Source organism: Rhipicephalus microplus, chromosome 9 (assembly GCF_043290135.1).
Source record: "Rhipicephalus microplus isolate Deutch F79 chromosome 9, USDA_Rmic, whole genome shotgun sequence".
Lineage (NCBI taxonomy): Eukaryota > Metazoa > Arthropoda > Arachnida > Ixodida > Ixodidae > Rhipicephalus > Rhipicephalus microplus.
The window spans coordinates 132,845,555-132,860,624 of NC_134708.1; the positions used below are offsets into that span (position 1 = coordinate 132,845,555).

At 47.9% G+C, this 15,070-nt stretch overlaps 1 protein-coding gene across 1 annotated transcript; it reads right to left on the reverse strand.

Annotated features, from left to right (window-relative positions):
* Positions 1-405: 405 nt before the first annotated feature.
* LOC119165531 (ninjurin-1) lies at positions 406-14,407 on the reverse strand. Its single transcript, XM_037417683.2, has 3 exons — positions 14,185-14,407; positions 6,601-6,846; positions 406-771 (listed from the first exon to the last, which is right to left on the reverse strand). Exons 1-3 carry the CDS (start codon positions 14,227-14,229, stop codon positions 589-591), a joined length of 474 nt encoding a protein of 157 aa, XP_037273580.2. The 5' UTR covers positions 14,230-14,407; the 3' UTR covers positions 406-588.
* Positions 14,408-15,070: the final 663 nt, after the last annotated feature.

Consider the following 15,070-nt stretch of genomic DNA (forward strand, 5'->3'; position numbering starts at 1 on the left):
CCGTTTGTTATTTTCTTGACCCTTATACGACCACTTATATCAGTCGTCTTAAAGCCGAGTTACTATAGTTCTCATAATCAGAATTAGCAATTTTATACTAATTAGATAACATCAGCTTATAGTTCACATGTATTTCCTATGAGATATCGGCTTGGAAGTGTTCTTCGTGTTTGTGCAGTGGAGAACTGGACTGAATGTCGGAGTCTCCGCACAAAAAGACAACCTACGTATGCGAGTGGCCTTAGTATACTCGTGAAATGCATTGATCTCTTTTGTCACTTATCGGCTTTGCTATCAATTTACTGAATTGAAAGAGAATCGTTGGAGAGAGTAATGTTCACGTATTTGGTTGTTTCATTTAGGTTCATGAAGTCAGCGTTGCTATGAGCCATATGACACCACATGTCAACAAACAGTATTTACCACAGGAAAGAAGTTTCTTCCGCAGTAGTACACATTCGAAAATGTTATCTTAACACGCTTGATTGAGCCCATTTGGTAAGTCAGTGTGGCTGCTGCATTGTGATAACAAAATCAGTTCACGAGGACGGTCGATGGTCTTCCGCACTACGTTAAGTGTGGTTGCGTCTACTGTTGAGGTCCACCATCTCCATCATGTCTGAGGTTGAAAGCAGCCGCGATGACGTTTATCATGGCCACCATGGTTGCAATGGCGGTTGCCACGTTGGTGAGGACCTCGGCGCGTCTCTGGTGGCACTCCTTGGACAGGTCCAGGAAGCCAATGACTACGAGCAGTCCCATTTGGATGACCTGGTTATTGAAACATGCACATGAATATTTCAGGATATTAATTTCATTGCAGACGTCTGCTTTGAGCAAGGCCTGAGCTATAATACAAGCTATTTGTAATCTTCGCAGTTAAACCGCTGCTATTCCGCTACTAGATTTCTCCGATGAACGTTTGGTGATAAGTGGCATTTTGGAGTGAATATCTCTTTAGGTTTTTGTGTGTATCACTTATTTATCTTAGAGTGACCTTATTATTAAGAAACCAAGGAACCATTGAAAAGCTATCCTTAATTTCCTAACGAGATATGCAAGAAAGAATGATGATTATATGTGGAGTTCAACGTCCCAAAACCACCTATGATTATGAGGGACGCCGTACCGGAGGGCTCTAGAAATTTGGCCACCTGGGATTCTTTAACGTGCACACAAATGTGAACACACGGGCCACCACCATTTGTGCCTCCATCGGAAATGCAGCCGCCGCAGCCGGGATTCGATCCCGCGACCTGCGGGTCAGCAGCCGAGTATCTTGGCCACTAGGCCACCGCGTTAAGGCAAGGAAGAAAGAAAAAATAAACATTTTACAGATATGACTTGGCGTTAGGCCGCGATATTGCGTCATTACAGCGCGAGAAAGCTACAAACACAACTTAGAGGCACACTAACAGGTAACGTCATCACTGTTATATATAGATGGGCTACCCTGCGCCCTTAAACACAGTGTCGGACAAAGCTGCTGTAGGGCGAAACACAGATAATACTTACAAAAAAAATAAGGCTGATCCCTCTATCTAGGACACGGTATAATAGAATAGTGAAACGTGCCTTGGCAGAGGTAATTGAGCGCTTATTAGAGTGACGAGACTAGCAGAGCATGCGCAGCGAGGGAGTGGACGATGCCGACGCCGAAGCGTGACTCACTGCGACTAAGAAATGCTCCGCATTTAAGAATAACCTGGAGAGAACGGGCCTTGACCTCGGGGGAATCTGCGTGGCAGCCCAGTAGTCTACCGCGGAATCTCACTGGTGCTTGGAAATACTTTACAACCCATGCATGTTTCATGTCGGGGAAGGAATCAGGTTAACATGCGTAATGGGGCGTTTTAACGAAGTAAATGAACAACCAGGTGTCACACTATTTGAAATGCGTAACGCGTGGGTCGTTGAATCATTTCAACACATTACATAGCGTTCAGCCATAATTCTTCATCGTCATCAACCACAGCATCAACCAAGTGTACATAATACATTACAGATGTGCAGCAGGTGCCACGATTCTCCGAACGAATAAGGTCATCGTGAGTGCTTCTCTGCTTCAAAAAACCAAAATAAAAGATGATTTATGGTGCAGTGAGCGCCATGCAACGGTAGCTTGGCCTCAAAAGTGTTTAAAGAAGGCTTTCGCTGTGGCTGTGTTGCGTGCCAGGAAGGCTGGGCATTTTTCTTTTGCACGTGGTGGTGGTTATGGAGACAGGCGGTGGTGTGCTTAAGAACTTTCTTGACAAAACAGTTTTTTTTTTGTGCGAAACAGCCATTAAAGTATGTCCCCATATATTTTGTGAGATAACACTACATCCGATGATAACACGCAATAAGTCTACGCTGCCCGAGCGAACGGATCGCTAGAACTGCCCATGGTGGGCAACATAGAAACGCACAGGCACTATAAAGAAACGGTACCACCAGTGGCATTAAACTTATTTCTCTCCGCGGCAGCTACTCCACCCACCCCACTAAATTGCGAGACAGCTGCAAAACACGCTTGTATACAAAATGCCGTTGTTTCCGTAACACATCTAATGAACGTTCGAACATAGATGAGTTCCATAAATACCAGCAACACTGTAAAAAGCCCCTAAATGTTCAGGCCACTCTGCGCTGAGCCGCCACTGTACATGAAAACAAAAACTACACTAACTCCCACTAAAGGGAACCATGAGTAGCGAAGTAGCGCATGGGTCAACCTAAAGTTTCGTTCATCGCGGCCAACTTGCCGGATGTTAACGCGTCCCCGAAAGCGGAGTACTCATGAATTCACTGTAGTTTCTGATGCTGTCACTCGCCCTGAACGCTTGTTGGAGCACGCTATGCGGGTCACGGGTTCGTCGCCACTCCACGCGGGAGCTGGTGAGCCCATCGCGCGTCTACTGAATTTCGTTCCCTGACGTCATCACGGGATCGCTGAGAGTTTAAGGGTGAGAGACCTCAGCCTCTTACACAGCCACTTACGCAGGCTTGAACGCGTTAACCTATGAGCCTGTTATGACACTGCTTGGACCAGAAGAAGAAGGTATTTAATGAGAAGAAGGGGGAAAGGTCAGCCTTGGAAGCGGGTTTCTCGCCTGCTACTCTTCACGGGGGTAAGGGGAAAAGGGAAAGAAAGAGGAGGGTATGATGAGGGGTGATTGTGGTATAGCACGCTTGGGCCAGCTTTTGCGCATGCCCAGTAAGGGTGGTCACGCCACACACCACTGGATTGAACTCCGCCACAAGCTGCTTCATGAAAACTGCAAGAATGGCGCGAGCGCTCGTGTGAGTGAAAAGTACGAAGGTGAGATGGACATTTCATTGCGATGTTTTGTGGTTCAGGTGGTATGCATGCCGCCTAAACGCACGAGAGCTCATTCACAATGGCGGCCGTTCGCTGTTTCCCGCCCATACGTACAGATGGCGCCGCAACAGATCTTTCTTCGCAACTCGTCTATTGCAGAGCCTTTCGCCGGACGTACGAAGTGACGATTTGCCAAATCTGGCAGAAAGCTTTTCCCCAATGACATTTTTTAATTGAGAGATCTCATTCACGCAGTGCTTCTGTGCTCTATAATCGTTTACCGTTACAAATTCCAGAGAAGGTGTACAACCATGAAGGCTTATCAGGAATTCGTACTTTTCACTCACACGAGCGCTCGCGCCATTCCTGATACTGCGTGAAGAATCTTTAAGGCGTAGAGACAGAAAAGTAAAAACGATACTCATGCAAGGGTAAGTTCTGATTTAAAAGAATTTTTTTTGCACTGTGGTCTGTTTGATTTTAGAATTCCCTTGAACGTGTGTGCCAAGTAACGCTTTTTTCTGTGCAGCCATTTTCGGAGTTCAAATAGGTTTGCCTACCTTGCCACACCACTGGAAAAGTTGATTTTTCGAAGGCCTACTTCATTGGTGCAGTACGAAGAACTCTAAGGATTCCGAGAAGTGCCATTACCAGGGTGGCCGCGGTGTGCTTGCACGTACAGACTGGAAATGCTCTCAGCGCCTTTTCTTTCTCCAGAACCGTTTTCGCTTTGCGTTCGTCTTTGCAAATGAGGAGAATTTCGCAGTAGTTGTACGCGCTTTGGGGAATGTATGTAATGTGTGAGCTACCGCGCTTAGTAGCGGGGTCAAATAGCCGAAGGTCATTCATTTAAGCGGCTGCTAAGCAGCTTTTGTCCAGCTGTCATGATGCCACCATATGACAGGTTGCCAGAGAATAGGTTAACATGAACGAGTTCAGAGGAGGCCAATCACTTCATGCAATTAATATTCGTACGTTAGCGCAGCAGAGAAAAAATTATTTGAAGCAAATAAAAGATTCGGGGGGAAAGGCAAAATCAATCTATTTACGGCGACTGACTTTATTGACAAAGAATGACGTTTACTAGAGGTGGTGTTTTAGACATGCTCACACGTGAAGACGGCTTTATTTGTGGTGTCATCATTTGGCAGATCCAGAGTGCTTCCGGTAGAACTCTTTTTTTCTTTCGCTCCGTACAGGGGAAGCTTGTTCCACTGGCAGATTAAGAGTGTTTTCTTTATGTTGCATTGGCAAATTCGTAGCAGCTTTTTCGCGAGATCCACTTCACGAAGCAACTGTTTTTACTCCTCGAAAAGCGGTGGATTCGACCGGAAGTCGTAAGTGCCGTGTGCCCCGGAACGGTGCAAACTAAAGGTGCGCCAACGGACGCCGGTTGGAGCTTGCGTTTTGCTAGTGAGGCGTCGCTACGCGCGCATCGCGTTCCATTCTGCTCCTGCTATTTGCTTCAGAGGAAGTGTGTATGTTTCTTGGGTAGATTCCCTTCAGTTGCCCTCCGCCAGAGTGGAGTACTCCGGCGTAGTTTGTCCGCTACTCCGAATCCGCCATTGGGTGACCCCGCAACAGCGAAGAAGACGGTACTAAATGATTCAAGCACAATTTTACTTAGCAAGCATAAGATATGCTTTTTCCGAAACGCAGATATTGAGTGAAATATGAGGCACGCTAACTTCAGAGATGCAGTTTTATAATGCCATGAACTATTAATGTTACCATAACTTGACCTGCTACACCATTATTCACAATAGACATGGAATTATTCTGGAACGCAAGCTGTTTTTTTCATTCAAAATTCACATTTTCATTGCAAGTATGTCATGCTATTTCATCATACGAAAACTTCGGCCAAAATATCCACCCTTTTTCAAGAAAGGTCCCTTGAGCTCCTTCTATGCGGCAAAATGATGATTATGATGATGATGATGATGATGATGATGATGATGATGATGGCCTAAACGCATGGCTCACACCAACTCTGGAGGATGGCCCAAGAAACGATTAATTAGATAGTGGATAATGTATCACTTTTAAATTTAATGAATTTTAAAATGGTTAGAAGAAATCACATTTCGCTAGTTGAGAGATTTGCAATCGAAATAGCCCCTGCAGCACGTGTTCATTGTTTTTTTTTTCATTCCAAGAACATCCAGAAATAATAATAATAATAATAATAATAATAATAATAATAATAATAATAATAATAATAATAATAATAATGAGCGACTGATAGAACAGCTCCTTGCCAGGTTCAGGGTCTTACGGCTACTGATGCTAGCTGGGCTGTGCTCGTCTCCTGGCGGCTTGAATTATTATTATTATTATTATTATTATTATTATTATTATTATTATTATTATTATTATTATTATTATTATTATTATTATTATTATTATTATTATTATTATTTTGTTGTTGTTGTTGTTGTTGTTGTTGTTGTTGTTGTTGTTGTTGTTGTTGTTGTTGTTGTTGTTGTTGTTGTTGTTGTTGTTGTTGTTGTTGTTGTTGTTGTTGTTGTTTAACGCCTCAAAGCCACCACATTTACGAAAACGCCTTAGTGGAGGGCTCCGGAAATTTCTAACACCATGGATTCAATCACGAGACTTGCGGGTCAGCAATCAAACATCATAACTAGGCACTATACCATAACCGCGAGGTCACCATGCGGGCCACACTTTGAAGACTGTGCAAACCGAACGCACATTTCACGAAGCGCGTCAGGCGCCACGCTAATCACTTGACTAGTGAAGCTATATGAGACACATTTTCCCAAGTGATCTGAAGTAGCGAAGTGCGCACGCATTAAGCGAACATCTCTCATAATCATGGAGTTCTAAAATACGTCTCTGAGTATGTCAGTTGATTCATATTTCGACCAATACGCCTATATAAATGCTGCACAATTTGTCTAGGTAAATTGAACTAATTCCTATCGATGCACTGGGAATGTTGTTATTTTATCACGTTTTCGTCAGAAAATATCATTTAGTGATGCGGAGAAATGTCCGATGCAGTGCAAGCGTTATGATTTTTGATAACAGTAGGATAGTGCTATACTGTCATTCCGGCTGAGTTTATCATCGATGTCAGCTGATTACCCCCTTTATGTAGCTGCCGTTGGCAGGCCCTGAAACGAAGCCATCAGAGTCTGTCCCGGGAAAAAGTGTAATGTTTCAATTAAATATGATAAAAGAGCGGAATGGTTCTCGCCGTCGTTGTTACGGCAGCGTAGATCCAGGCGTAACGCTTCGATTTCTCGTTTTCCAACGTGTCTCGGCACCCCTACCTGGAAGGCAATGGAGAGTGATACGAGGATCAGGACCGGTGCGTAGAAGTCGAAGCCGGGTCCCAACTGTAACACGTGCTTGAGCTGCGCCCCGTTGGCCGACAGCAGCGCCACGTCGAACAGGCCTTCGGAAACACTCTTCTTGGCCGCGTACCAGTTGCGGAAGTTGACCTCGGCATCGATGGCAGGCATGGAGGGCTGTGGAGGTGGCAGACCCACGACTCGATCAACGTTGTCATTGTCCACCTGCAGGTGCCGAGAAGTCATTCCACCACCACACTTGACCAAGCGATTCGTACATGGCTGCTACAATTACGATGCAGCGTATGTAGTGCTCCCAGTTTCATGAAAACCAAGGAAGGTATACGGGCCATGCACTCTCAGATGATGCTTTATTTATTAATACATTTTAAAGGGTTATTCATTACATTTAAGAGAGTTCAGCTTTTTCTTTTTCTATCTTTCAACATATGACGCCACGATGACGTCAAAGATCGTCCAACTTGTGAATGCATAGGAGTCCCTCAGTGTTTTTCATTTCTCTTTAACGACGCTGAATTCACTACAGCTTGTAAATCACTATCGCCAGGATATGCTGATTATTCATTCGTATTTACTTGCTTCATAACAACTTTATTGTTGTAGCAAAACAGCCTTTTGGGCCAGTTATACTGTGCTAGTTTTTTTAACTTCAGCCTATTTTCGTCACCAGTGGCGAGATGGGACTACCAGCTACAGTTTGGTGTTACGACCTCTCGCGTTTCGATCAGCGCCACCTCCACGGAGCGTGGTCTCTCCTGCGCGCGCGCTTGTTAGACATCGGGAAAGCACAAATGTAACTTTGCTTGCTGCCGCAGCCCCGTTTACGAAAGGCGCGCACTGTTTGTTCGCGCTTATCCTGAGTGAACTTTTTGCGTCTTTCTGTTTGCACAGCGCGCTTCAAGTGTCGAGCTGTGACAGTTGTTAGTCTGCGCTTGTCGTGTGTATGCTCATTGTGTGCGTGCTTTCTGCTTGAGGTGCGCGCTGCAAGTTTCGAGCTGCTTGCCGTCATTTGCGTGACTTCGCAATTTGTTGCTGTAGCATTCATTCATAAGCCCTTGTGTCGAAACAATGCTGAATAAACGCTCATCTACCTCTGTGAATACCCGTTTCATTTTCGTGTTATACTGATTCCTAGAAAGAGGGATCAGCCGCATTTTTTTTTTTCAGCGAAAGAGATCAAAACTAGGGTCACGCGCAGTTGTCCGCCGCCGCCGGTGTGCGTAACCACATCACGGGAAATTAAAAAAATAAGACGCAGTGGGGCTCGAAACCAGGGTCTGCTGGGTGCCAGCCCCTGCAGTATTCAACCACTGAGCTACGCCGGTGCTTTTGACTTGTTGGCAAACCTAGCACCCAAGTCACGGTGGAGCTCGAACCCGGGTCCGCTGGAACCCGGGTCAGCCTGGTATTTTACCACTGAGCTACCACGAGAAAGCAATCACATTAATACCACTTATAAAGCGTTTTGAAACAGCGAAAGAACAACCAGTCGTCGCACAATGCGAATAGCGTAACGAGTGGGTCGTCCAACGCTCCAACACATTACACAAGCTTGTTCTTGTTTCCCTATAAACTCTGGCACATACCCACTTCAGCCATAATTCCTTTCATTGTCAGCTACTGCATGAACAACTGGCACAAAATTCCTTCCAAGTGTTTAGTGGATACTACGCTTCTCAGAAGAATGATGAAAATTAGCATAACGAATGCCGGCCTACTACCCCCCAAAAAGTTATTAAAAATGCCCTAGTGGGTATCCAGCAAGTGTGCTTGCTGTAGTTACCCGTGTTTTGAAAAAGGCTCTGAAAGGCCGCTCTTCTAGCTTTCTCTGTGACTGTGCTATGTATACGCCTTCCGCACAGGACCAGCTTTTTTTTTCTGCATTTTCAGATTCGTGAAGCGCCCTGGCCAGCAAGATCCGGTGAGTGCGCTTATATCCCAGGTAGATTTATACATACAGCAAAATTTCCGACAACAACAAAACAGCGTGATCCTTTTTGATTATTGCGTAAATGACGACGAGCGCCGCTATCATCCTTTATAGAAGATCAGAGTGGAGGTGGACATGTGGACCTTGCTATGGGGACGGCGGCTCGTCTTTTTCTCAACAAGCACCTCGAAGCCTTTTCAGCATGAAGCTACAATCATGATCAGAGGCAGAAGCCAGTGAAGCATTTTCAAAGATATAGTAGATTACATTTTAGTGGGAAACTCGGACATACAAAACAATGAATAAAAATGTGCTCTTTAGCATCCGGCGAAACTGGTGAACTGTATTTAATAATATGTAATTCCTATTGAGTTTCAATATTACGATATTCGTGATACGCAGAAAGGACGTCAGAAGGAAAACATGCAATTGTGTTTCCTGTATAACACTGTGTCGAAAAGTCGAATATATTGTTGCGGGTTCGCGGCTATGCAGCTATGCGGGCGGTGCGAAGAAGAAGACGACGACGTTTTTGGGCTGTTCGAAAATACACAACGGCTGCCATCTTGACTGCTGGAGTACTTTTCTACTCTAAAGTAGTAAATACATTCGCAACATTTTGGTGGTGGCGCTGGGTACGACGCAAGACGGAACTTCGAAGCGGACGTGTTCTCGACTGCCCGACCATGGCAACAGAAACCAATTCTGCCGCTCCTGTTTCAGCCGCGACTCCGGCGCAGCCTGTACAGCCGGTCGTATTGACGCAACCGCGCGACCCTGGCAACTTCTGCGGCACCGACCATGTTGACGTTGACGACTGGATTCCGAAGTTCGAGCGGTTTGCAGCAGTGTACCGGTGGGACCCTACGATGATGCTCGCCAACGTTGGCTTCTATCTCTGCGGAACAGCTGGCGCGTGGTTCGAGGCTCATGAAGCGGACATAACCAGCTGGGATACTTGCAAACAGAAGCTTCGTGACCTGTTTGGTAAGGCCGTCGGACGCCAGCGGGCCGCTTCTAAAGAACTCTCTGGTCGGGCACAAACTACGACCGAATCATATGTCACCTACATCCTTGACGTTCTCGCCCTTTGCCATCGTGCCGACCCCAACATGTCCGAGGAAGACAAAGTAAGCCATTTACTTAAAGGCATTGCAGATGATGCTTTTAACATACTGGTTTCCAAAGACTGTTCCACCATTGATGACATCATCAAAGAGTGCCGCCGATTCGAAGAGCTGAAGAGTCGCCGGGTCGCCAAGAATTTCTTGCGTCTTCCGAACACGGCCGCTACGTCATCTTGCGAGGACCTTCAGCCGCCATGCAGTCAACCACATAACAACGAGAGTGTGGTTCGCATCGTTCGTAGAGAAATCGAGGCCGCGTCTCCGTCTTTTCTGACCCGCCCATCTGATGATCGACCAACGATCTCGTTGATCCAACAGGTCGTGAGAGAGGAGCTGGCAAACGTTGGGCTGCAGCCTGTATGTTCGTTGACGGAACCTCGGGTCAGTACCATAGCGCCTTCTCCTGCACCAGAAAGATTCCGCCGCTATCGTGATCCTGCTCAGTGGAGGACACAGGACGACAAGCCTATATGTTTTCATTGTCATGGTGTAGGACACATCTCCCGCTACTGTCGTTTCCGCACGTATCCACCTCGGTCGTTTCCTGGCTATCGACGTGACGACAACCACCGGCCCCTGCAGTACAGCGCTCGTGACGATGGACCGTACAATGGCACTCCTGCGACACCAGTCCGCCGGTCCAGCCGTTCGCCGTCCCCGCATGACCGTCGCTCCAGGTCACCTCAGCACCGCCGCTATTCGTCGCCCCACCCTAGTGGACGCCCTTCTTCGGAAAACTGAGCAATGCAGCTCCCGGAGGTGACGCTGCATTGGACTCCCGACCTGAAAACCCTCTGCTGACCTTGACTACGGACAAAAACCTGCTTGATGTAGAAGTGGATGGCCTTCCTGTTACTGCCCTTATTGACACCGGCGCACATATTTCAATTCTGAGCTCTGACCTCCGTGCACGATTAAACAAGGTCCTTACGCCGCCAGAGTCCCTATTTGTACGTGTCGCTAGTGGAGCGACCCCGGCTGTGCTCGGAATGTGCACCGCGCGTGTGAGATTCGCCGACCGCCAGACGTCCGTTCTATTCCATGTTCTCGCTCACTGTCCACATGACGTCATCCTTGGACTCGATTTTTTGTCCGACCACTCCGCTGTAATTGACTGCTCAGCCGGCGTCGTGCAACTTGACTTGCCTGCGGCCACCGAAGAGTCGAAGATGGTACAGAACAAGCTTTCGTGCGCTGAGTTTGTTCGCCTCCCACCCCAAGCCCTAACTTGTGTCACAGTTGAACCATATCCCAGTGTTCCGGATGGGGATTACGTGGTCTTTCCCTCTCCTGGTGTTTTACTGGCCCGCAACGTTTCCTCCCCGTACACCATATTAACTGTCACAGCGAACAAGACGTGCCTTCCTCTTCTGAACTTCGGACTCAGCCCTCAAATCCTACCACAAGGCATTGTTCTCGCCACTCTTTCACCGTCACACGAGTGCCAGATCTCATCAGTGTCACGTGAACTGGCCACAGTCGCCTCGCCGAACCCGCATAGCACCGACGCAGCCAACTCTACACGGCTCAACAATGTAACTAAGATGATTGCCTCAGACCTGTTGCCGTCTCAGGTCAAAGACCTCACTGATCTTCTCACGAGCTATTCGGACATATTTGACTTTGACGGTAGGCCCATAGGTCAAACATCGCAAGTCAAACATCGCATTAATACCGGTGATGCAGCTCCAATTCACAGGCGTCCCTATCGAGTGTCACCATCAGAGCGCCAAGTTATCCAACAGGAGGTGAATAAGATGCTCACAAAAGGCATCATAGAGCCCTCATCGAGTCCGTGGGCGTCCCCTGTAGTCTTAGTTAAAAAGAAGGACAATACCTGGCGTTTCTGCGTGGACTATCGGCATTTAAACAAGGTCACCAAAAGGGATGTCTACCCGCTTCCTCGTATTGATGATGCCCTGGACTGCCTTCATGGCGCAACCTATTTTTCTTCGATAGACTTACGCTCCGGTTACTGGCAGATCGCCGTGGACGACCTCGACCGGGAGAAGACCGCCTTTGTAACGCCCGACGGTCTCTACCAATTCAAGGTAATGCCGTTTGGCTTGTGCAATGCGCCGGCAACGTTCGAGCGGATGATGGACACGCTTTTGCGCAGCTTTAAATGGTCTATCTGCCTGTGTTATCTGGACGACGTGATTGTGTTTGCCCCAACCTTTAAGTCTCACCTCGAGCGCCTTTCCTCAATTCTTTCAGTATTTCGAGAGGCTGGGCTCCAACTTAATTCTTCGAAATGCCATTTTGGGCATCGCCAAGTTACTATTCTAGGGCATCTCGTTGACTCCTCCGGCATCCGCCCCGATCCCGACAAAGTCCGAGCTGTCCTGGATTTTCCTGTACCGACTTGTGTCAAGGACGTTCGAAGTTTTGTGGGCCTATGCTCATATTTCCGACGATTTGTCAGAAACTTCGCAGAGGTCGCACGCCCCCTCACTGATCTTTTGAAGAAAGATGTACCATTTGAGTGGGGTCCTGATCAAGGCACGGCCTTTTCCCAGCTCATAACACTTCTGACCACGCCACCGATTCTCGCCCACTTCGACCCGTCTGCTCCAACCGAGGTCCGCACTGATGCTAGTGGCTACGGTATTGGCGCGGTTTTAGCCCAGCGTCAATCCGGTCACGATCGAGTTCTTGCGTATGCCAGCCGGCTCCTTTCTCCTGCCGAACGCAATTACTCTATTACGGAACGCGAGTGCCTGGCGCTTGTATGGGCAGTTGGTAAATTCCGCCCCTATTTATATGGCCGGCCTTTCACAGTTACCACTGACCATCACGCTCTATGCTGGCTTTCAGCCCTCAAAGATCCAACGGGGCGCCTTGCTCGTTGGGCTCTGCGCCTCCAGGAATTCACATACACAGTGGTTTACAAGTCTGGCCGTTTACACCAAGACGCCGACTGCCTCTCTCGGTACCCCGTTGACGCTCCAGATCTAGTAACCGACGACGCGTCCATCTGTATTTCCTCGCTCTCTGCTTTCGGCAACATGGGATGTGAGCAACGGCGTGACGCGTCCCTACGCGAGCTAATCGACCGCCTGAACACAGGCTGTACAGACAGTTCGCTTCGCATGTTCGTTGTCATAGACGGCATTTTATACCGCCGCAACATGCACCATGTGGGAAACGAACTACTACTCGTAATACCCACTCATTTGCACTCGACCGTACTTCAGCAACTACATGATGTACCAACGGCTGGCCACCTTGGTGTTGCCAGAACGTACGACCGTGTCCGCCGACGCTTTTTCTGGCCCGGCCTCTACCGTTCTGTACAACGTTATGTTAGGTCTTGTGAGTCGTGCCAACGCCGCAAAAGGCCAGCGGTACACCCCGCCGGGCTCCTTCAACCGATCGACGTACCTGCCGAGCCTTTCTATCGTGTCGGCCTCGACCTGCTGGGCCCTTTCCCTCTTTCTACCGACGGTAACAGGTGGGTCGCCGTCGCCATAGATTACTCGACCCGTTTCGCAATTACGAGACCTCTTCCAAGCAGCTGCGCTACAGATGTCGCCGACTTTTTGATTCAAGACGTCATCTTACATCATGGTGCTCCTCGTCAACTGGTCACCGATCGCGGTCGCTACTTTTTATCTAAGGTAATTGACGATCTACTTCGTTCTTGTGCAACCAAGCACAAGCTTACGACGGCCTACCATCCTCAAACAAACGGCCTCACAGAACGTCTGAATCGCACACTCACTGACATGCTCGCCATGTACGTGTCGACGGATCATCGTGACTGGGACATTGCGCTACCCTTTGTCACTTTCGCTTACAATAGCTCACGCCACGACACTGCTGGATATTCTCCCTTTTACCTTTTGTATGGAAGAGACCCGACATTGCCGTTCGACACGCTTGTACCCAACCCTGCCGACCTGTCCACAGCATATGCTCGCCGCGCTATTAGCACCGCGGAGAAAGCCCGTCAGATTGCCCACCAGCGCCTTTCGGACTCGCAGCTCCGTCAGAAACGTAGCTATGACAGCCACCATCGGGACGTCCACTTTAGTCCAGGTGACCTCGTTCTTCTGTGGACTCCGTCGCGACATGTTGGTCTGGCTGAAAAGCTTCTACCCAAGTATTCCGGACCTTATCGTGTGCTACGGCAGGTAACTGATGTTACCTATGAAATAGCACCTCTAAACCCTTCGATACCTTCCACATCTTCCGACATCGTCCACGTCGCTCGCCTCAAGCCGTACATCTCGTCCAACACCTGCTAACAAGCGCCGGGTCGGCGCTTTTCGCCGCCGGAGGTCGATGTTGCGGGTTCGCGGCTATGCAGCTATGCGGGCGGTGCGAAGAAGAAGACGACGACGTTTTTGGGCTGTTCGAAAATACACAACGGCTGCCATCTTGACTGCTGGAGTACTTTTCTACTCTAAAGTAGTAAATACATTCGCAACAATATTACTGATTCCGTTAGTGTCACACCAAAGTTGCGTAAAAGAATTTTACCTTATTTGGCACTGCCTTGAAGGATACCAGTTCAGTCATGTCCATGCTGAAAGCAGAGCTACAAACTACGCTAAGTGGGGCGACAAAATTCACTAGTGGCGGCGAGACATGCTCGTGAATTCCAAATTCGACAGCTGTGGGCGTGAGAACGCTGGTTGAAAACGCGTCAATCCAGTGCAGTGTTCGCTTTCCACTATTGCGTGCGGAGTGTAGCTCGCTGTCACGACGTGCTCTTAGAATTCCTACTGCGTTACGTGGTCATTATCGCATGCGATGGGAGATAACTTCTTTGATGGGGCTTACGCAAACACGGATGATGCAGGCCGACCACACTCGCACGCTGAAGGCCGAATGGTGGCCGTGGCGGACCCAAAAATATCCATTTATCTCACACCGATAAGTGTGAAATTTTGTTGCGTGTAAGCCTCCTCTTGCAACCTCTCTGTTATTAGCGGTCGCAAACATTCCAGATAATCGAGGTTATCGGTGAAATGCTAATCGCAGTAGCTTGCACCAACTCATGACATTTCGACTGTATCTCTCCCGCAAATATTCTGGCTAGTTTCATTGTCGCAAGGGACAGAGTTTCCCTTTTTAAATTTATTATCTAAAGAAATGATGCACTAAAAAGTGCCCCAAGTTCACCCATACTAGAATATTCTGATCAATGCTCTTTAGGGGCCATCGCAAGGGGGGTAATTAAAATTACTACGAACGTAGCTCTTCAGTGTCACATTGCTTCAATGAAACATAATTCTTTACCATTTGATTTCAATCCAGGCTGCACAGGAAAAAATATGGTGGTGATGGTTCCCAAACCTTTGGTCACAACAGCACATGACACATCGTTGAAAAGATCTGCCAATAAAAGCAAGTGGTGGACTGG

Excerpts from the sequence above, each read along its gene's own strand:
- LOC119165531 (XM_037417683.2), bottom strand. The coding sequence starts at position 14,229 with ATGGACATGACTGAACTGGTATCCTTCAAGGCAGTGCCAAATAAG. Across the intron at positions 6,847-14,184 it reads TCAAGGCAGTGCCAAATAAG|GTGGACAATGACAACGTTGA; the intron begins GTAAAATTCTTT and ends CGGCACCTGCAG. Across the intron at positions 772-6,600 it reads CACTCTCCATTGCCTTCCAG|GTCATCCAAATGGGACTGCT; the intron begins GTAGGGGTGCCG and ends TTCAATAACCAG.